General features: G+C 43.4%; 1 protein-coding gene across 1 annotated transcript; it reads left to right on the forward strand.

Annotated features, from left to right (window-relative positions):
- The first annotated feature begins 3,873 nt into the window (after nt 1–3,873).
- ISOC1 (isochorismatase domain containing 1) lies at nt 3,874–21,605 on the forward strand. The gene is made up of 5 exons (XM_049796476.1): nt 3,874–4,304; nt 13,535–13,654; nt 13,819–14,022; nt 14,409–14,525; nt 19,667–21,605. Exons 1-5 carry the CDS (start codon nt 4,005–4,007, stop codon nt 19,811–19,813), a joined length of 888 nt encoding a protein of 295 aa, XP_049652433.1. The 5' UTR covers nt 3,874–4,004; the 3' UTR covers nt 19,814–21,605.
- Nucleotides 21,606–22,743: the final 1,138 nt, after the last annotated feature.

Here is a 22,743-nt window from a genome sequence, read left to right on the forward strand (position 1 = left end):
GCCCTGAATTCTAACTTTCAATCTGAAACATAACACATGCTTCTATTTTCAAAGTGGACATAGCATAAGCTTCCATCTCTGTCACCTTATCCATCCTAGCTCCTGATGGAAGTGATCCTTAACTGCTCAAAATAAACAAACAAAAAAATGCTTTCCAGAGACTACAGATCAGATGACCTTGTTCAGTCCTGCTGCAGGAAAGGAAGGTCCCAGGTGGCAGGCAGAGCGTTGTGTCTGAGCAGAATGCCAATGGACTTGTTAGTATGAAGACTTGATGCAGACAGAAATGTTTCAGAATTGAGCTAAGGAAATTTGGCCTTCACTTGAAATCTTTGATACTTCAGTAGTTTTCAACATATTTCTTTACAGCGTGTTGTTGTATGTACCACCCAAGAGGCATATTCACTGTGATTATATCTGCTTTTTTATGACTTCAGCATATGCTGAGCTTGTAAGTGTGAGATTGGCAGCATCTTAAAAAAAACATGGTTGGAGATCAGTAATACTGACTTTCTAGTAGAAGTTGTATTTTTCTTTATTGTGTACGAGGTCTGATCACACATTACTTGCAATGTGAAGTGCCAAAGAGATGTGTTGCAAATGCTTTTACACACTTCTGTTGTTCAAACTGGGTAAAAAGTACATCTTTGTTTTAGGCCGGTGCAATGCGGATCATTGGACTTTTTCCCTGTGTAGCACATTATACCCTCTTTTGTTTCTGTGAAGCAAAAAATGCTATGCTGGTTTTTCTAGATGGGCTAGAGCCTCATATTTGTGATGGCGCCACACCTTCGCAACTTACTTAAAAGCAGCCTGATCTGCCACCGCCACAGGAGCTGCGTGATTAAAAGACACATGAAAGGTCAGTGAATCTAACTTAGATCCAGCTGGTGATACTTGGAAAGTGTCCCTTCCCGAGTTCTGTCTCAGGGTGATACTTTGAAAACTGAAGATGACCAGAGTCAGGGGAGGAAAAATTCAGTCTGAGATTTGCTTCCATCAGAAGTGTCTTCCGCTATGGGACAGTACCATCCAAGCACAGGTAGCTACTCAAAAAGACTCAAGTGCTTTCAGAACTAAAATTAAACTACATGTGAAAAGGCCGACTGTGGAGTTGGTGGGGGAAGAGAGAGAATTCAAAATGCAGAAAAATCCAAGGTGGTATGGTATGTTATGAGCAGAGTTAGGATGCAGATGAAGACAAAGGTTAGTTGTCACTAGGTAAGGACAGCTGGCTTGCGTGGTAAAGAAAGCAGCTATCAGCCTTTACCTTCTTCATATGTGCACGGGGATTTAGCGTTTGCGCTACTCTGCCTGTGAGACCTTGGACAGGGAATGAGGGAGGAGAGGCCACCACTCTGCATGTCCAGGTCCATCTCCCTGCTTGTTCCTTGACCTGAGGGGAGGGGGGCGTGGGGGGTGGGGGGCAGTGGTCAGCTGCCGTAGAGGAGCCTCTCCTCGTCCAGGTTTTGGATGAACCTGAGTATTGCTTCCTTGCCATTGCATAAATCTAACCCTGTTCGCAGAAATTCTTCTGTTATTTAAATAAGCTTAAATCTGGCCCACTTACCAAAATATCAGTTATGTGTTCTGCATAATAACTGAGTAATTTGTATTCAAATGTATTCATTGTAAACAGCAGTTGTAGAAAGGTAAGCACTTGCTGTGGCATATTCTGTTAATACAGATAGACCTCTCTTGCTATAATGGAAAAAGGAAGCCCATTTAAGATTCCATCAATCAACAAAACCACTACCCATGCTACATTTTAAAAATATATTGAATTTTAGAGCTACACTGAATTAAAATAAACTACAAATTAAGAACTGGAAAGCAATTTAAGTCACAGAAAATAAACAGAATTCACTGAGTATTTGTCATCTTTTCTTTTGGAAAACTGGAACTGATTCAAGTCAGCTAATGACTGGGCCATAAAATTGTTCGCCCTGTATGCCTCTACTGTAACAGCATTAATGACTAGCTGTATTCACAAATTAAATCAGCAGAACAGTAAGCATGGACAAATAAATAAAATAAGCCATGAACCCTGGCTGCTGGATATTTTTATAGCTGGCAGGTGGAATAGTGCTGTATATACTTCACTGCACACTCTTACATATGTATTTCTAGATGGGAAAATTGCTTTTTTCCCCAGCTAAGTATCATCACACACAGGACAGGATGAAATGTTTAAACAGAACCCAGATGGGCAGGATCTCCTGTGTTTTCACTCCTTAAAAAGTGTTTTTTTAATCACAGGGATGTGTTCAGTTAGACTGAATACAATCAGATTGGCACTACCTCGTTCGGAAGGAAGGTGCAAACTCTGTATGAATCCACTGAACTCACTGGCAGTAAAGTAAGGTAGAATCAATGTATATTTTAGACTTGCAATGAATCCTTTTAAAACCTTACTTTGTGTAATTTCTGCCTAGACACAGTAAAATTTGCAAGTTTTCCATGTAATGTGCAGAAGCCACTGAACGTTTGCTTCTTGGGCAGTGTATAAAATAATCACTTCAGGCTGCTTCAGTGCCTAGTGAGTATATGAGCATGTAAATATATAATAATGAAAGGCTCCTTAAGCTTGCAATTTTAAAATCAATTTGTATCAGCAATGTATTTTCGGAGGGGTGGGGGGAACCCCCCACAAAAAAAAAACCAAAACAAACAAACAAAAAAAAAACAACCAAAAAAACAAACCCCAAACTAGTGAAAATTATAGTATTGTCATTTAACATGACAGGTCTAGATTTCCGACATCAGTAAAGCACGAGAACAACTTCGAGCTTCAGCTTGTTGGTATTTAGCTAAGCAGGCATTAACCTTGAAGGTGTTGCCACTGCATTGCATAGTGCGTGAAAACATCCACTTGGTTTTAACGGAGAGTATCGGGTATAACACACTACTCGGATCCTTTCCCCCAAGCACACTGAAGTGCAGCAGGAACTCTGGTACTTATGGCAAAAATATGGGCAACATTTCCAGCTGCCAGTCACTCCTGGCACACGCACGCACACAAAGGGTTAATGAATCTGGAAATTTAGTAGAGGACGGGAAGCTGAGAAGGATAAAATGTGGGGATGCATTGCATCCTGCTCACTTCTCCTCCTCTGTGGATGCAATTGCAGGTGCAGAGCCCCGGCGTGCAGCAGCTCAGGTACGCTCGGCTGCTCACAAACGGACTTTTCTGAAGAAAGCCTCGTGTTACACTCAGCAACCGGTTAGGGTACCGGGAGAGGGAACGACTGTTCCCCACCTACACCTCAGACCGGGCTGGATCGTGCTCGAAAGAAACCGGGCACCGTTCAGGCTCTACCAACAGGTTCCTCCCCGGCTTCCGCGGGGCGCGGCCGCGCCCGTCCCCGCCGCGGCCCCGCCGGGCACGGCGCCCGCCCCCCGGCCGGGGCTGCCTTCCCCGCCGCCGCCGCCGCCCGACCGGGGATCCGCGGCTCCCAGCCCCGCGCCCCCGCCCCTTCGCCGCAGCGGGTTCCGCCACCAGCTCGGCGGCAGCGGGCTGCGCCGCGGCGAGGGAACGAGCTGCCTGCCGGCCGTGCCGAGGCCACGACGGGGCCGCCCCAGCGGGAGGTGCCCTCGCCTCCCGCCGCCCGCCTGCCCCTCTCGGGGGGAGCCGGGCTCTCCCCGTCGGCCCGGACCAGGGCAGACGTTTGGCTGAGGGGCTGCTGCTCCTCCCGCCGCCCGCCTGAGGGGGAGGCACCCGCCCTCCGAAGAGGCGCGGCGGCGGGAGAGCGAGTGCCCGCCCGGCGGAGTCGCCCCGGCGGCGCGCCCGGCCCCGAGGGCTCGCGGGGCAGGGCCGGGCCCCACGGCGAGGAGGAGAGGGAGAGGCAGGAACAGGAGCAGGAGGAGGAGGAGGAGGAGCAGCCGCAGCTGGGATTGGGGGCCGCCGGCGCCGCCCGCCCGGCCGGGGGGAGGAGGCGGCAGGAGGAGGAGCGGCGGCGCGGGCCGCAGCGAGCTGGCTGCGGTCGGCGCGGCTGCCCCTGAAGATGGCGGCAGCGGAGGCGGCCGCTGCTCCGGGCGGCGGGAGCTGCTCGCCGGCGGGCGGCGGCTCGGTGCCCGTCCTCTTCTGCTTCTCCGTCTTCGCGCGGCCCTCCAGCGTGCCCCACGGCGCCGGCTACGAGCTGCTGATCCAGAAGTTCCTCAGCCTCTACGGGGACCAGATAGACATGCACCGCAAGTTCGTGGTGCAGATCTTCGCCGAGGAGTGGAGCCAGTACATAGACCTGCCCAAGGGCTTCCTGGTCAGCGAGCGCTGCAAGGTGCGCCTGGTGCCGCTGCAGATACAGGTGAGACCCGACGGCGGGGCGGCGCCGCGCCGGCCGCCACAGGTGTGCCTGCCTGCCTGCCGAGGGCGGGCAGCCCCGTCCCGCCGCCGGCTGCGGCCGCCCGCCCGGCCTCCCCCCGAGCCCTCCGGGGAGAAGCGGCAGCGAGCTGGGGCCGGGGGAGCCCGGGGCGAGCGGCAGCCGCGGGCAGAGAGCCCCGCACGCCGGCGCTGACTGACTCCTGCGCGGAAACTTTTGTTTCGCGGAGGCGGGGAGGCAGGTGCGCTCCGCGCCGCACGCGTGTGGTACCCGGGCTTTGCCTTCAGCGAGCCAGACCTGAACTTGGCCGGCCGGTGAAGGGGAAGACAGCCCGGTGGCTGGGATAAGCAGTGTTTCCGCCTTTAAACCGAGGCGGCGGGTGCTGCCCGGCCTTCACCGGAGCTAGTGCCGCTAGGAGGAAACCCAAAGGGCGCCGGTAACGAGGGCTCTGCCGGAGCGCGGTCTCGTGGCTTGCCGGTGCCTAGGATTCCTCTACCCCTTCTGGCCCCCAAAAGCTCTTTCCGATCTGCAGGCTCGTAACTCGCTAGTTTTGTGGCCGTAAACCAGGAAAACCAGACTGCCAGACAGATACAGTACGTGTGTTTCATACTAAGATATCTTTATGCACGCTTGAGGTTCGTGCCAGTCATGCTGTAATAGTTGCACTCGAAGCTAAATTGCTTTTTCCTTTCTCCAGCATCATGAAGTCAACTGTAAAGAAAACCAAAACAAAACATGTAGTTATTGTTTTAATTGAGAACGTTCTTCTTAATTCATAATTAAGAAGTTTTAGTTTGTCAAGACAATATTACTAGTAAGTTGAAAAAGTGATGTCGTAAAAACTGAAACGTTGCTCATCTTGTCTTTATGCTTCCACAAACAGTCTAATTCACACAGTTTGTAAACCCTGCTTAATCATAGTGTCTTGAACCCATACACTCTCAAGGTGTCCTGTTCACTTAGACTGCACATCAGGGATGCCTTTGGAGTCTTTTGTCCTTTCCTTAACCCTGTGTATGGAAAGAGCGGTTAGTAAGACCAAACTAGTTTAATAACTTATTTTGTCAGTTACTACTCATTTCATCATTCGTCACTCATTGTCTTCAGTTTAAAACCTTTCTCTGTTGTGCGTTGGAAACAGAATGGATGGGTGCCCAGCCAGAGAAATGGGAAGGGACCGTCTTGCCAACTTGCAAAAAGAGTTGGTATGGGTGTTAATTCAAGCAAGGATTTTAAAAATGGAATTTGTGCAATCTGGGTGTGCAGCAGTGGTGCAGGTCAGAATTTTGTTTCTTACTTGTGCTTGCAGATCACTGCTCTGCAAAGACTCTCTTGTAAACAGCTTCTGCGCTGAAACTATAAATGCAGCCCCAGCATTCATAGCAGGACGTACATCTCGGTGTAAAAGGTCAGCGTTGAGACATGGAAGGATACGTCATTCCCAGAGTGCAGATGCACTACACAGCTTTGACTGCGGGGATTCAGGATGAGCCAATAATTAATGCATTAATTGCCTAATTGATTAGCTGCTTTCGCCGATACTGTTGCAATTCTCTGACAATAGCAACTGTTGATACGAAGAGGACGGTACTTGTGTAATTATTATAGTTGCCTCCTTGATGTGCTTCAGCAGCTGAGAATGAGCTGGAGACATCACAATGATGTCAGTCAGCTCGCCTTAAGCCACCGGCAGGTGCTCAGAGATCACTCGTTTGGGGAACATTTGGTCTGATAAGTCACAGCTGCGCTTTTTAAGACCTTTGGGATTTACTGATGGGAAGATTATACTTTATTTCCATATGTTGATTCATGCACTGCCACTATTGTGTGCCCTTTTTGTCTCTCTCCCCAATGTTTTATCTGCAGTTACACGTAACATAGGTTTGCCAACTCTGTGTGTGGCATAGGCAGTTGAAATACCATTTTGAATGTGTCTTTCAAGAGGGACAACCTTTGCTCGCTGATGTGATTAGACTTGCATATTTGGAAATACGTATTTGTTTTAAAATAAAGAGCCACAGATACTAGCGTCTGTATCCCTAGACAATAATGTCAGTATTTTTATGTGCTAACTTTATAATATATATGTATGCATTTAGTTAGGGATGGCTACCCTAGGGCGGTAGCGCCCGTGAGCTCTGAAACGATATCCTCCCATTTTGATTCCTGTGTGGACCTGTCACGGAAGGATGCCTTTTGTTGCAGTAGCTCAAGAAATGTCAGCACCAAATGGTGTTTGACTGGGCTGTTTCAATTTCCTGTCCCTGCAGCTGAGGGGGGCAGTAATCTCACGGAGAATTCACCATATGCTGCCCTTGTAAAGTCACTCCGTGCAGCTCGATTCAAGGCTCAATCCGTACAGGGACATTTGCTCTCTGGTCATATTTGTGCCTTCGTACTGTGCTCATATATGTACATTTGTTTGGTTTAGCTGTCCTGGCGCAAAACAGCCACTTGAACTTTTACTGGCCACCCAGTGTTTGGCAGGCTGGTGGGATGCAGTAAACCCTGATGCTCAGGCCGGCTGCCGCTCTTCAAATTCCTCAGCCACTGTCTTGCAGTGAGGAGGGACTTTACCCTCGGCCTCTCCCAACGGGTGAGGAGGGCATTTGCTTGCAAATTGAGGGGCTGGGTACTAGCAGAAAGGAGTGATCTGCTTTTCATGGAATTTACTGGTTTTGAAAGTTTTAACAGAATAATATTTACAGTTGAGGTGGGGGAATGCAGGACCACTTTAACCTCTTCTAACTCTAAATGCACTTAATTAGTGCTGCTAAAACTATCATGTTTTGCTGTAACTGTTGTAGCTGCCTTTGGAGGAGAGAAGCAGTAAGGAAAAACACTTCGGAGAGATCAGAAGACAAGACAGCTATGCTCATTATCGCCATGTAATAGAGGAGTTCAGCCAGCATTCGTGTATATGCCCAAGAGAGGCTATTTCACAGTTGCTGTCATAACTTCAAGGTGACTCCTCTTCAGCAGTACTTGTGCCCTGCATTTACAAACTTGTAACCTTAAGATGCTGGAGCTAAAAGGGTAAAATTATTGAAATCATTGCATAAAGCACCTCTACTTCAGGGGTTCTTTTTAAAAGACATGGTGATGTCTTGGGTGTATCTTTCTTGCAGAATGTTACTTAATTGTGGCTGAAAGATAAGGTAAAAAAACCAGAACTATTTATACACAGATTTTCACTCTTTTTACACATGTCTAATATTGCTACATTCAGATGCTTTGGAAATAGAAGTATCATTAACTCAGGAGCCTAAGTCTATTTTCTGAAGACCAGGAAAAGGCAAAGCATAAATTGCAGGATTTGAGTCAAGTGAGGGGAGTTGTTTCCTTTTTTTTTTTTTTTAAACATGGAATTATAAATTTGGATACATTAGTGCTACAATTAATTACAGTGTTTCTAAATAAATATTTTTTTTAATAAGCAGCCCTTTAAAGAAGGGAGAAAACTGACTGAAAATACTGGAAAAGAGGTTTCTTAAAATCCAGAATCCTTGTTTCTGTGTTTACTCTGCAGCAAGCATTTTGATACTTTTGGGTTATGATAAAGAATTTTGTACTGTTGTAATTATATGAACATCATGTGTTTAGCTAAGTCTGTCCTTTTAAAATGCTGAATTACATATAAAGGCAGCACTTCAGCTTAGCATAAAATAAATATTTATATTCCTAAGCTGAAACACTTGTAACCTATTTTTCCCTTGAAATACATTAAACTGAATTTCTTCTCCACCTTCCCCCCCCGCTTAAAAGTTAAGGTAAGCACCAAAGTAAAACTGAATCTTACAGATTTACTTTTAGAAGTAAAGGAGAAGAAAATATGATAGCTTTTTTTCATTGTTGTATTTTCATGGCATCCTTGAAATACTAATGCTGTGAGGTCCTCTGCTCTGCCCTTTCAGTGGGTAACCTTGGCAAGAGATTTATGAGGTGACTAGTGATGTCACGTGGGATTATTTCTCTACTTCCATTTTCTTGTTGATTACAAATTGCGGGGGAAAATTGCATTTTGTATGTGCAATGGTTTCCTGAAGTTTGAACAGGGAACGTACAGATAAAGACCCAGTATATGTGAATATTTTTGTAAAGCTGATACTGTAATTACAGGATTTCATCACAGTCACATTTTGTGTGATTAATAATAATTAGCAGAGATTAAATAGATGTGAAAAAACACCTGTCCTTTCCCACCTAGGCCTTCTCTAGAGTAGGATTTAAAGCCTATGTAACTCGTGAGAGCATACCTTTAAATCCTGGTCTGGACAAGGCCCTAGAGATGACTTCTCTAGCTGGGTGAAAGAGCGGCATCGGGTTACGTGTCCATCTGACATACCTATTCTGGTTGTGCTGTGGATAACTTCCAGCTGGAGGGAAGAAGGTCCTGGTGGCTAATGGAGGGTAATGAAGAAGCTTATACAGCATGCGTGGGATCTTCAGGTGATTTGGGGAGTTGTTTTTTTGTTTGTTTTTTTTTTCCTTTTAAATTTAGGTTGTTTAATGATACCGTGGCTGAGTAGATGTTATATTTGAGGTTGATTTGGACAGGTGCCATGCGCCTGCAGCAGCCCAGCCTAGCTCTCCTTGGAGTGAAAGCAAAGAGGTGCCGGCCTAGGATTTGGCATTCGTTCGGGTGTACGCTTGCCCCCACCCCAGCTCGCTAGTAGGGTGCAACGCTGGAATGGTGCGGGTGGTCCTGGTGTTCACTGCTGGGGGATGCATGAGGTGGAGGTGTCCCATATTCCTGATGCAGTGTGGCCGTGGAGGACCGAGGACGGCTTTGAGAGCAAGTGAGTAGTAGGACTTACGTGGCACGCTGAAGAAACAGTAAATGGAAACTTTCCTTTATATGTAGCAGATACTTCTGTGAATATATTTATGGACTGCATTTGCTACTATTTATGAAACTTAATTTCAAACTTCTTTCTGCTGTGCTCTTACCCACATCTGCTGTTCCAAGTAACACCAACAAGTGTTGATATTTTGATCTTGCCATCTATTTCTTCTGGTTTCTTCTTGTTCTGCCAGGTGTTGCATGGTTCGATTTAGACTGCAAGTTAATCAGAAATAAATAGGAAAATCAATATAGGAATTATTTGTGTTAGATTTTGTGAAATCTTCTATTTAGCAAATACATAGTTGACCCAACTTTATTTTAGAGTGCCGCTGGTATGAAACTGAAGGGATAAATTAAATCATATTAAACCAACTTGATAATAGAGGAAAGCAGGCAAAAAGCTTTTACTCCAGCTCCCTGTGATGTTTGACATAAACACATGGGATTATGGGTTCAGTGGAAGTCTAATGAGGATGCTGCCTGGCTGGAAAGGTAGTCAGTTTTCTACTGTGCTTCACTGTCAAATCAGAATAATATTGAATTGGGCTCTATAAGATCTATTCCAAATCCACTGCTTGTAAATATTCTGTCTTCCATGTCATTGCTGAAACTGAAGGCAAATACTGTATTTGCGAGGAGCTGCAAGCATCAGAGAGAGCAGAATTCAGGCTTTTCGTTACAAGTTGGAGAAACAAGGTGAAATAAGATGCAGTTAAAAATGGGTGCAATAAAGGTAGAAATAATTCCTACACTAAGGTAGAAATAATCAACTATGCAAATAAAACATGAAGGAGAGTTCAAGGGATGATTTTTGAGGCTAAAATGCACCTCAGGAGTCTAAGTATCTTCAATTATGAAAAGAGCAAATAGCATACTGGAAAGTACAAATTGAATAGAGCCTGCAAGGGCTGTGAGTTGACCAATCTTCTCTGGGGCTCTACTACTGCTGAGAAGTATTAGAGGCTGAGAAATACTACTGTTATAGTAGTATTGGGTGGCTTACTGTAGACTGCAATTTGAAAAGCACCCCAGGGAGGACAATGAAGATTATTTGAGTTGTAGGAGGAAAGACTGAAAGTATTAGATATGTTTTAGAATAAGGGAGGGACAGGACTAAAGGGAGACTGGATCTAAGTCTTGAGGTATGGTAATAGATGTTTGTGCATGGTTATACACATGAAGGAGGATGGTAAAGCTCTTGCATTTCAGATCCAGCATGGACAGAACTGGAAATAATGCTCTTGAATGGCAACAAAGGAGCTATGGGTAAGAAGACACTGCAAGGTAAAGATAAGAGCTGTGGGATGGATTGTCTAGGAGCTCTGTAAATTGTGTATTGCTGATGGGTCGGACCAGGTAGGTATCTGTGAAGAATACTTGTGTTTGGTTGATGCTTCTGTAGAGGCAGACTATGCAACTTCTAGAAGGCCTTCCTAGTCTATTCATACTTGTTCCTCTAAGGATGGTAGTGCCATCCACTGCCTTGGCATAGGAAGGTGTATACTAAGGCAGTAGACTAACTCCACGTTGATCACTCTATGATCCATGATGGTTTGCAGTAGTTCAAAGTGATCTTAAAAAAAATTGGAGTGGTGGAATGATTTATAGAAGAAAATAATGGTCTTTGCTTGTCCTGTAAATGCCAAGACAAAATGACACGTTTTCTGAGTAGGAGGCACACTTATAAATATTGTCTATTCCAATTACTCTATTTTTGCCACTGAGCTGTGGGAAAGTTAAATGTCACGATTGACTGCTCTGATAGTAGTGCCAAAGTTAGAATGGGTCACGGTAGGTGCTTGCTGTGATGTTCAATTGTACGTTAGTGCTTCTCACCCACTGGTTTCTGCATTGTTCAAGCACATAGATAGATGGTGTTCAAGAACAAGGCAGTTATTCAATATTTAATTTTATTTTCAAGCGTTCCTGGTCCCAGGCCTCATTTATTACATGGTGTAGAATTGCAGAAGTGTCGTTTGGGAGTGATATCTAGGGGCTGCCTTCCCTAACTCCTACGCAAAGCCAATTCTTGATCAAATCAGCTGTCCCTTTGCTGAATGCTGAAAATCTCCAAGGATGGAGATACCACCACCCATGGTAACCTCTTTGAGTGCAGCTGTACCTTCCTAGTGAAAAAGATTTTCCTGATGCCTGTTGTGATGCTCTTCTGTCTTCCTGTGGCATCAGTGGGTCCAGTGTTAGAGCACCTGCTTTATGGTCATTACTGCATTTGCCTTCGTAACTGCTTGTATTAGTAGTATTGCCATTTTGCCAGCAAGGACTGAAGGAACTGAGGTTATGAACTTTTGCTGTTTTGGCAGTAGCGATGTACTGAATCTGAGAGGTGTGGGAATTTAGTGTTTACAATTATTATGCACAAGTAATTTTTACAACAATTTGAACAGGCCATTCTGTATGGTTGAGCATGGCCATTACTGTAGTTTTTTAGCCTTGGGAATTGAGATCAAACATGTTTTACTCAGGAGATGTGCTGAATCAATGAAAGATTTGGGACTTGTATTTAAGGATTCCCAATTCCCAGACTCAGCTTCACTTCTGATTTCTTTACCTCCTCCTTTCAAGTGGCACAGAGACACAGGGAATGCGGGTTGCGGTCAGTTCATAAGACTTCGTGTCTGCCAGTCCTTCCTCCTCACACTCTTCCCCTGCTCAAGTGTGGGGTCCATCCCACGGGAGATAGTCCTTCATGAACTTCTCCAATGTGGGTCCTTCCCACAGGCTGTAGTCCTTCACAAACTGCTTCAGCATGGGTCCTTTCCATAGGGTGCAGTCCTTCAGGAGCACATTGGTCCAGCGTGGGTCCCCCACAGATCCACAGGTCCTGCCAGGAACCTGCTCCAGCGCGGGGTTCCCACGGGGTCACAGCCTCCTTCGGGCACCCACCTGCTCTGGCATGGGCTCGTCCATGGACTGCAGGTGGATACCTGCTCCACCGTGGACCTCCCTGGGCTGCAGGGGGACAGCCTGCCTCACCATGGTCTTCACCACGGGCTGCAGGGGAATCTTCGCTCCGGCACCTGGAGCACCTCCTACCCCTCATTCTTCACTGACCTTGCTGTCTGCAGGGCTGTTTCTCTCACATATTCTCACTCCTCTCTCCCAGCTGCTGTGTCACAGTGGGTTCTTTTTACCCTTTCTTAAATATATTATCACAGAGATGCCACCAGCATCACTGATGGGCTCAGCTTTACTCGGCAGCAGATCCGTCTTGGAGCTGGCTGGAACTGGCTCTGTCCAACACAGGGCAGCTTCTGACAACTTCTCACAAAAGCTACCCCTGCAGCCTCCTCCCGCTACCAAAACCTTGCCACATAAACCCAATATATCCCTGCTTTTCCAAAATGTACTATTTTACAGATTCTGTAATTTTGTTTTGGTTTAAAACATCACAACCTTAGTTTGCAGGAAATGAAGTGTATACAATTAATGGGTACTTCCCAGAAGCAGTTTATTCAATTTGATTTATCAATCTGCTGAAAAGCTCCTGAATGGATGTAATTCCTCTTGAGTTGCCTTACAACTATATGATAGTATGTAGGTGCTTTCTTTCCCTGTAGCCTCCAACTGAAGCCTTATCCTTTGCTTCTGCAGGTAGTACAAGTAATTTCATACAAATACAAAGCACTCTTTCAAAGCATGAGAAAATTCAATATTTGATTTCTTTTTTCTTACCCCCCACTTCTACCCCACTTGGTAGCCTGTGTGAGGGAAACTCGGAGATTATTTTTGTCATTAAAATGTATTCAGTTCAGTTTCTGATCATAATACTGAGAAGCTTCTGTGCTTTTGTTCTAGCCTTTGGACTTTCAGCAGACTTGTGCTAAAAGATGTCATAGATAAAACAAAGTGACTACACAATGAAACTTGAAAATACATGTACGCAGATTATTGAAACCAAGTGGAAGTCTGACTTTTTTTTTTTAACTTTAATTTATCCTGATTTTATGGCAGTTCCAAGAGTTGTGGATTTAAAAGTTAATTTGAGGAATGTAATTTTCCTGTTGGTACTTTTTTTTTTTTTTTTTTTTTTTTTACGGTACTTTAGGGAGTGTGCTTCTCTGCCCCACTTTAGAGTTCAGAAGTTTCCATGTACGTGTACACTAACTTGTGTCTCTCACCTAATAAAATCTTGATTACCTATTGATGACTGTACTACAGTGCTTGGTATCAGCTGTTCATTTGAATTTAGAAACGTTCCAAATCAGGCTTAAAAAACCTTTCTCCTATTTTGACTTAAAGTAACAAGTCTGTTACCTGGCAGAGGTGTTGCAGGCTTTTTTTCATTCTGCTGCTTTTCTGAAAGGGTCTTCACTGCCATGGAAAACAATATCTTTATTTTGTTTTTCAGATGACTACTTTGGGCAACTTGACACCCTCAAGCACTGTGTTTTTCTGTTGTGATATGCAAGAGCGATTCCGGCCTGCCATCAAGTACTTTGGTGATATCATCAGCGTGGGCCAACGGCTGGTATGGTTTTTGCTTTTTTTTCTTGTAGTGGATTTTGATCACACATGTAAGTTATTATTTTACACACAGCCAGTTTACTGGTTATTCAGTTTCACATAATAACGTGTTTGCAATTATCGATCTTTAATAATTTCTTGTACGCTCTCCTTCCTGTCCCCTTGCAGCTCCAAGGTGCACGGCTCCTAGGAATTCCAGTTATTGTAACTGAGCAGTATCCCAAAGGTCTTGGCAGCACTGTGCAAGAAATTGATTTAACAGGAGCTAAACTTGTGCTTCCCAAAACAAAATTTTCAATGGTGTTGCCAGAAGTTGAAGCAGCATTAGCAGAGATCCCTGGAGTGCGCAGCGTTGTCCTGTTTGGAGTAGAAGTATGTGCCTTGCCATTCTTGTACTGTTTTATGGTAGTGTCAGTTGAGCCACAATAGTATTAAGCGTTGCTTTCTGTAATTAAAAAGAGTCAATTTACATTGCTTAGTGCTCAGATATCCTCTACAGATTAAATTATTCTTGTGTTATTTGTCTTTGATATTATCTCATAATAAAATCTGAAATTAGATATTTGTAAACTACAGGCTCTTATCTCAAACCTGGTCAGCATTTAAAACCCACATTGAGTTCCCTAGTAATGTCAGGGTTAGAAAAATATGTGTTTGAACCCTAATAAATTATGTACTCTACTTTGGCAGTGTGCTACTCATGTTTTATAGCAATGGTTTGTTGGTGGGTTTTTTTGCCTGTGATTTCTCCCCTGTAGACTCATGTCTGCATCCAGCAAACAGCATTGGAATTAATTGGCAGAGGTCTGGAAGTCCACATAGTAGCTGATGCCACCTCATCAAGAAGTATGATGGACAGAATGTTTGCTCTTGAGGTAAGTTTCTTAGTTGAGGCTTTCTCCACCTTGGGTATGTATGTTTGTATTGGTTTTGTTTGGTAAGGTTTTGGTAGCGGGGGGGGGTTTACAGGGGTGGCTTCTGTAAGAAACTGCTGGAAGCTTCCCCTGTGTTCGAGAGAGAGCGAGCCCATATTAGCCGGCTCTGAGACGGACCCGCCGCCGGCCAAGGCCGAGCCAATCAGTGATAGTGGTAACGCCTCTGTGATAACATTTTTAAGAATGAAGAAAAGTTGGGACGGAGAGAAACTGGCGCCGGAGTGAGGAGTGAGAACATGTAAGAGAAACAAGCCTGCGGACACCAAGGTCAGTGAAGAAGGAGGGGGAGGAGATGCTCCAGGCGCCGGAGCGAAGATTCCCCTGCAGCCCGTGGTGAAGACCCTGGTGAGGCAGGCTGTCCCCCTGCAGTCCAGGGAGGCCCACGGTGGAGCAGATATCCACCTGTAGCCCGTGGAGGACCCCACGCCGGAGCAGGTGGGTTCCCGAAGGAGGCTGTGACCCCGTGGGAACCCCGCGCTGGAGCAGGTTCCTGGCAGGACCTGCGGATCTGTGGAGAGAGGAGCCCATGGAGCAGGCTTTCTGGCAGGACTTGTGACCCCGTGGGGGACCCGCGCTGGAGCAGTGTGCTCCTGAAGGACTGCACACCGTGGAATGGACCCATGCTGGAGCAGTTCGTGAAGAACTGCGGCCCGTGGGAATGGCCCACGTTGGAGGAGTTCGTGGAGGACTGTCTCCCGTGGGTGGGACCCCACGCTGGAGCAGGGGAAGAGTGTGATCAGCCCTCGTCCTGAGGAGGTGAAGCGGCAGAAAATAACGTGTGATGACCATAAACCCCATCCCTGTCCCCCTGTGCCGCTGGGGGGGCTTGGTGGTGAAATCCGGGAGGGTAGTTGTGCCCGGGAAGAACGGAGGGGTGGTGGGAAGGTGTTCTGAGATTTCATTTTACTTCTCATTACCTTGCTCTGGTTGATTTGTAATAAATTGAGTATGTTTTGCAAATTGAGTCTGTTTTGCCCGTGACGGTAATAGTGAATGATCTCTCCTGTCCTTATCTCGACCCGCGAGCCTTTTGTTATATTTTCTCTCCCCTATCCAGCTGAGGATGGGGGAGTGATAGAACGGCTTTGGTGGGCACCTGGTGTTCAGCCAGGGTTAACCCATTCACAATGTTAATTTCCCTACTTATTGTAAGCTAACAAGGAATTTCTAAAGTCAGTAAGTAGTGGACAGATATAGACTTGAGAAGAGGTGAATGTTCTGATTCTCAGAATAGTTTCCAGGGTGGAGAAGGATTACTGCCTTATTTTTTCTCCCTAACTTATGATTTAATATATGGATCCCAGTTTGGGACACTTGGATTTTAAAAGTGATTGTTTCGTGCAATCTAGGTTACTCTGTATAACCATTAGCATTTTGGGATACTTTCTTGTGGAGTGTTATCTGTATAGCAGAGTAGAAGTGCTACAGAGCTTTTGGTTTTGTTGTTCCAAACAGTATTTGTTCTGCTGTTGAAATTCCTTGAAATGCAATGGAATATAGTAAGTGATCCCGTTCAAAGCTTCTTCTTGTATGTCTGTCTGTCCCTCTGCTCTTCTTCATCAGTGCAAATTTAAGCTTAATCTCAAGACTCTGTGATTATAGTAAAGACTTCCTCCTGGCCCCCCCTTTATAGGAGCTTAGTCTAACTAAATGTTGAGAAAGTGGAGATAAATGTAACAAAAAGATATAAAAGCACATACAACTATGTGGTAGCAAATTAATGCAAACGATTTTTTGATAGTGTACTCTAACTTGCCTAGAGGCATCACTGTTAGAAATCAAAACCTGATATATACATTAAGTATTTCAATTTTTCCCTCGGCGCCCTAACAACTATTTTGAAATTGAAACTAGTAATAACTACAGCATTTTATACTTCTTTCATAGATTTCGAGAAGACTTTTAATTTCTTCTGTTTCTCATAAGAGAATTAAAGGCTAAAGGGAAATCACCAGCATATAGCATTTGATGAGACCCATGACTTTGATTAAATGGAAGCTTAATGTCATCTGTCATGTAAAGCATAGTGACGTACACAGAGTGCAGGAATGCCTGGAATCCTGACTTCCCAAGTCAATGTGGTGCAGGAGCAGTAGTGGAGAAAACAAATATAGAAAAACTGAAATCTGTTTGCGTTATTGTGTATGTCTTTGTACATTTGATTATCACTTATGCTGTGTCTGCAAGTGTAGAAGTTGGTGCAGTGTTAACAGATATTAAAGCAGTGACTAGCTAGCTTTGATTTTCTTTCTAGTCAAAGAGGTATCGATCATCTTAAAAGCATGGTTGGTTGCAAAAGCTGTAATACAGGCAAATTGGTTGGGTTAAGGTAACTTTTTAGTATGTCTTTGCAATGTTTTCTCACCAAGCACAAAGAAAATGTTTTGCAGTGGTCCCTTAAGTAGTCATAATTAAAATATGATTTGGGGAATGTTTGCTGGCTTGCTGTGATGACCCAGCCAGTTACATGGCAGTAACTCCTCCTCATCCTCCTCTGTGGCTGCACATGCCAACCTTGTCTCCTTTTTGTGCCGTAGAACCTCTTTTAAAAATGCTGCTGAGGGCTGTGGGCAAGAGGTGGGCATGCTTGGGAGCAAGAGACTAGGAGAAAGGGACACATGTACTGGGCATGTCAGTAATCCTGATTGACCAAGGTGGTATGTTTCCTAGGGAAGTTGGTAAAACACCAAAGCATTTGGGTAATCCTGATTTAGTCACACCGTACAGCTGACAGTTCTAGTTATACTCTTCTAATTAGTGAGTCTGGCATTGTCTCTTGTGCAGACTTGCTCCATACCTGGTGAACTGAGGTGAGGTTCATTGATCTGTGTTCCCTGGATCCTTCTCCTTACTTTTCTGGAAATATGGGTTTAATGTTTACCTTTTCCCAGTAACAGCCCTCCTCTGTTCACAGTGACCTTTCAAGGATGATAAAGAGTGACCCTGTAGTGAAAACAACCCTCAGCAACCTCAAATAAATCCCATCTGGTCCCACCCACCCCTTCAGTTCTCCCCATTTCCCTTCTCATAGCATGTATTTTGATGGTGCTGGTGACAAACATGCAGATATCTGAACAGGTGTACTAGGTAGCGTGGTTTGAATTAATTGATAGCCAAGGCTTTCAGGTCTGCCTGGATGACCCTAAAGAGTTACTGCCTCTGCTTCTGTTGTGCACTTAAAAATGACAGCAGGCAAAAACTTGCAATCAAAAAACCCCAAAACCCAGAAACCAAAAAACCTCAGAATTTCCATTCATGAAATAATTCAACCCAACTGGCCAACGATGTAGCTGTTCTTAGTATCTGCCCTATCTGATGAAGGTGCCTTGTGTCACTGCTTGGTCTCAGATTGAGCCAGCTTAGTCTGTTCCTGCTGGATTTCTTTTCTGTTCTACTTGCTTCTGCGGCGTGGATGCAACACACACTTGCTGCTTTCCTTTGTTTGAAAGACTATGTTCTGAGAAAACTTCTTCTTTCCTTGAAAATAATCCAGTATGCTTAGCATGTGCATCAATTCATTCCTACTAATATCAAAACTATATAAATTATACTTCGTCCTAGAAGTAAGCCGATGTCAGCCTCTTTTACATGTTATGGTATGTTTCACTTCTGAAGAGAAGACATTCTCTTTTTTCAATCAACATTTCTCAGAAGGCAAGGTTCTTTAACAGTCTGTTTTTTCTCTCATCCATACTAGTTAAAAGCAAAACCTTTTTGTTCCTGGAGAAGTACATCGTGAAAACATTGCTATAATATTTCATTGTGATTTACCTATTTTTCTCTTTTGTATGTGTATGTGGTTTAAACAAATGTGTCATTGTACAGAACAGGAGATGTGGGGAAGCTATCTGCTTTGCTTCAACTTAAGAATATCACAAGGCTTGCTGGCATTATTGCAAGGAGGAAGCATTGACCTGAGTAAATCTAGCCTAGTTCATTTCCAATTATATAGACTGTAGTTACATATACTTTACTGGTCCCCTAAAATTAATAACTTCCCCCCCTCAATTGCTTTGTAATGGAACAACTAAACAGCAGTGATCTATGTCTGCCCTAGAAAGTTTGGAGAGTCTCTTTCCCTTATAATTATAATTGAAACCTGTCTGAAGGTGAACGTATCTGTATTTTCTGCCTCTTGCCCTCCCTCGGCTCATTCACAACCCTATTAGATTTGGTGGACCATGCAGCTGAGGAGAGGATGATGGAGCAAAAGCTGGACTGATGAACAGTTTTACTGCCAAAGCATCTGTACAATTGCTGGGAAGTTGATGGGGGTTAGGGGGTGGTTCAGACTTTACTTAAAGATAACTTTGCTATGTAGCAACAACCACAGTCTTAAAAGTCTGTGGTTTGTGATAACTCCTGTGGTTTGGGCTAGATGTAGCATTGCTCTGTTTAGTTGCACACTTACAAGATCTAGCAGACCTCTTTCAGTTTTGCTTTCTATGCAGCGATGCTTTTTATTCTGTAGCCTGTGAGAACTAACTCAGGAGTTACTGAGGCTGTTGGTTAAAACAAGCCGCTGTTGTGCTACTATGAGTTATAAGGTCTGTAGAGCAGCTTTTTGTTCTGTCTCCTGAGATTATTAGTACTAGCATGCTGTGTAGTCCAAAGACTGAAGTACTAGTACACAACAAGCCCTGAAAGAGAAATTGTTATAATTAAGTTTCTTGCTTAACACCTTCAGCTTGGACCTTGCTATTTTCTTTTTTTCCCCAGGCCTTTCAAATGTTCATGAGAGTGAAGAAAGCTGTCCTTGGGACCATGCAAGGGGAAAGGGTTGTTAATATAAGAGGGTGTGGGTCTTCTGCATATTAAATCTGACATGGGGGAAGAATCCAGTCCAAGCAGGAAGCCTTATTTGCAGTCCAGGGCAGGCTTTTTCCTCAGGAAAGTCTAAAAACAGTCACTTTCCATTCTAGCTTTATAAATGGCACTACTAAGAAATGTTGGAATGGAATTGGCAATAGTTTTGTTAATAGATGTTTTTAAAAATACCATTTGTCATTTTTACAAAATGTATACTCATTCACATTTGCAAGTACCTCATGTTATTCTCTCTCTACTCTTTTCTCTTTCAGCGTCTTGCTCGTACTGGAATTATAGTTACTACTAGTGAAGCTATATTGCTGCAGCTGGTAGCTGACAAAGAACATCCAAAATTCAAAGAAATCCAAAATCTCATTAAGGCGAGTGCACCTGAGTCAGGGCTCCTTTCCAAAGTTTAAAGAGGATGTAGAGGAAGCGGATCTCATTGTCATCTTCAAGGAGGAAGAAAAGCTGTAAGCGCACATGTACACCTTCTTTCACTCAAAGTTTGGTAGAAGTGTAAAATTGAAAATTGACATACTCATGCTTGCCTTAGCAAAATTGTCTGGTTACACATCTGGATGCCAGTATGTTCTGTTTAGTTACATCTGTCAGAGGCTTTGGGTACCATAGGACCCTCTTGTTATCAAATATCCTTATTTATTTGCAAAATAAAAAATTAAGAGGTGCCCGCTAGCCTATACTATACACTGATTGTAACAGCTCTGAAAAGTGCATATTTCTGTGACACCTCTTGACTGTGCACTTTGTAAAAGCATTCTGTGATATTCTGTTTTACTTTTGTATTAATAGAAGATAATTACGTATTGGATAAATGTGATGTGATATGCTTTAATGTTCTATGTAAATGAAGTATTTTAATAGGGCATAAGTTAAAACCAAGTAAGATATAGGGACTACATGTGCGCTTTTGTTCTCTAGGATAAAATTTAAGCGCTTTGCTTCATAGACAAGACGCATAGATCAAGCAGCAGCGCTCTAGGTAGCTGAAGCCTGCATCACAACTTTCAATTATTCCAAAATTGACTGCCCAACCCTGTACTTCACTTAAGTGTATGCAAACAGAAAACTGTCATTCAATGAGTTCTTTATAAACAACTGGTGTGAAGTCCTTCGGAACTAGCAGAAGATTACCAAAACTTCAAATAATTTGGCAATGCTAAAGATGTTAAAGAACAAAAGCTTTTCAGCTTCGAGTGCTGAATCTACTACTATATTTAGATTTATTTTAGGTTTTTTGTTTTGGTTTGGGTTTTTTTACCCTATTTTAATTAGATTGAATAATTCCATCTGATTTACTCATTTGGCCAAGCGAGCTCTGAAAGAAACCTCAGCTTCTCTAGGTTTTTGCGCCTTTTTTCTGGGTTGCAGTTGGGTGGAGTTTGAATGGAATCTGGCCTAAAAGCATTCTTCAGAAAAATAGCATCTTTAACTTAATGATATATATTTTTTCTATCTAGAACCAACCTTCTACCACATGATTGTTTATAAAGGCACTTCCTTCATGTTCCAGTGGTTTAAACAATGTTTTATAAAGCTTACACTGTGACCGAGACATTTATTTTTTTAAAAGAGTACTAGAAGATGTCATACTGAACACTGATCTTTTTGGTAGAAAACCAATTAAGAGTACATGTATTGTTTTAAATTGCTTACTTTCCCCACAAGATGGCTCTAAAAAAATTGTTTCAGAGAGTTATAACCTTTATATGTTCAAAATGAATAAAATGTTAACATTTGCTGTCTCTCTTATGCTTTTGATATATATTGAAGAGCAAATCCTGAAAGCTGTGTTTGCTATGGACCTTATTGTGGTTTGTGCAGCTGTGGAATTTCTATAGATGTCATGGGAATTTCATGTAAAGAACAAGGGTGGATAATGTCTTATAATTCTTGTCTTCTGCATCTAGTTACAGTGCTATTTAGTGCTCCAAAATATGAGGAATGAATTTTACGCTTCAAGTTGGAGGCAGGAAGGCGAGTTGAGTTGAAGAACTGTTGTCCTATGCCACTGACCTACTTTTTACCTTCTTTTCTGGTATATTAATCATGTTGCCTAGCAGTATGAAGTACACTTATATAAATCAACAGCTGTGCACAAAAATGCTATACATTTTTCATGAAATAATGGTTTTATTACCCTTTTTTATTACCTTTGCTTTTTGTGTTGGTGGTACTTAGAGTTAGTAATTTGAAGGAGAAATGATAGGGGGGTTTTTTTGGGTTTTTTACACGTGTATATTTTTGGAACAATATCAATTTCCTCAATAACAAATGCATGGGGTTTTAAGAGATAATTGTATTTGTTACTAAAAATTTACCATTTTTATACAAACATAAGTTGGAGGACATATGTCACAAGTTCCTTTGTACACAGCCCTTTCCTAACTAAGGTTTTTACCGCAAGGGGAGTCATTGGCTAGAAAGATGGCACTCGACAAGAATCTATAATATACATTGATATTGTCTGTGATGATTTTACTTTTTTTTTTTTTTTTTTTTTTTTGGTATTTGCATAGTCTTCTGTGGCAAACTAGATCTTTCTCGAGGTCCTTCATTTGTGGTTTTTTTTCCATAAGCTCAAAAAATAAGAATGCAGAAATACCCAGTGTTATGCTATAAAACTGAGGTCTTAGACATGAATTTAGGGGCAGAATGATTGAAGTCTTTCTCCCTCATTAGATGGGTGCATTAATCAGCATCACGTGAATCATGCAGATGAGATTCTAAGAGTGTTTATTTAAAAAGAATAGAAAAAGTATTGCCATATATGGCAACTTAGTAAAGTAAGTTTATTTACAGGAGAGAATTTCCTTTGCTTCTTCATGCTCTAACTCATCTGTGTTTTCTGTTCTCTGACAAGCGGGTGTTCCCATGCAGTAGAACAGCAGAACTGAGCCGTATGAGAAGAGGTCTGCAGGCTGTTGCATTATCTAGTGTAAGTACTGTTTTGCCCTGCAAGGATATGACATAAATTAATGAAACAACACGGAGGAGAATTGCTTAGGGGTATACTCAAGTGATTGTGAAAAAGCCTAATTCATCACTAAGTGCCAGGCTGTCCTTTAATTGAAGGCTTCACCACAGCTGTGGCTAAGCAACATGATTGCCACCTGCTGTAGGTGGCTTCAGTGTAATTTCTTTTTCCTTGGGGAAGCAGACAGACAGTCCTTGATAAAGAAGTCTGGTTTATTTTTCTCTGTAGGTGTTCAGCTTCTGTGCAAAGTTGCTGATGTGTTGTTAGCCTCGCTGGAGTAGCTGATGTACAAATTCTGTGCTAAATATAATAATAGGCATGTGCGTCATTGGTTTTTCTCTGCTAAACCCT

Source organism: Accipiter gentilis, chromosome Z (genome assembly GCF_929443795.1).
Source record: "Accipiter gentilis chromosome Z, bAccGen1.1, whole genome shotgun sequence".
NCBI classification, from domain to species: Eukaryota; Metazoa; Chordata; class Aves; order Accipitriformes; family Accipitridae; genus Astur; species Astur gentilis.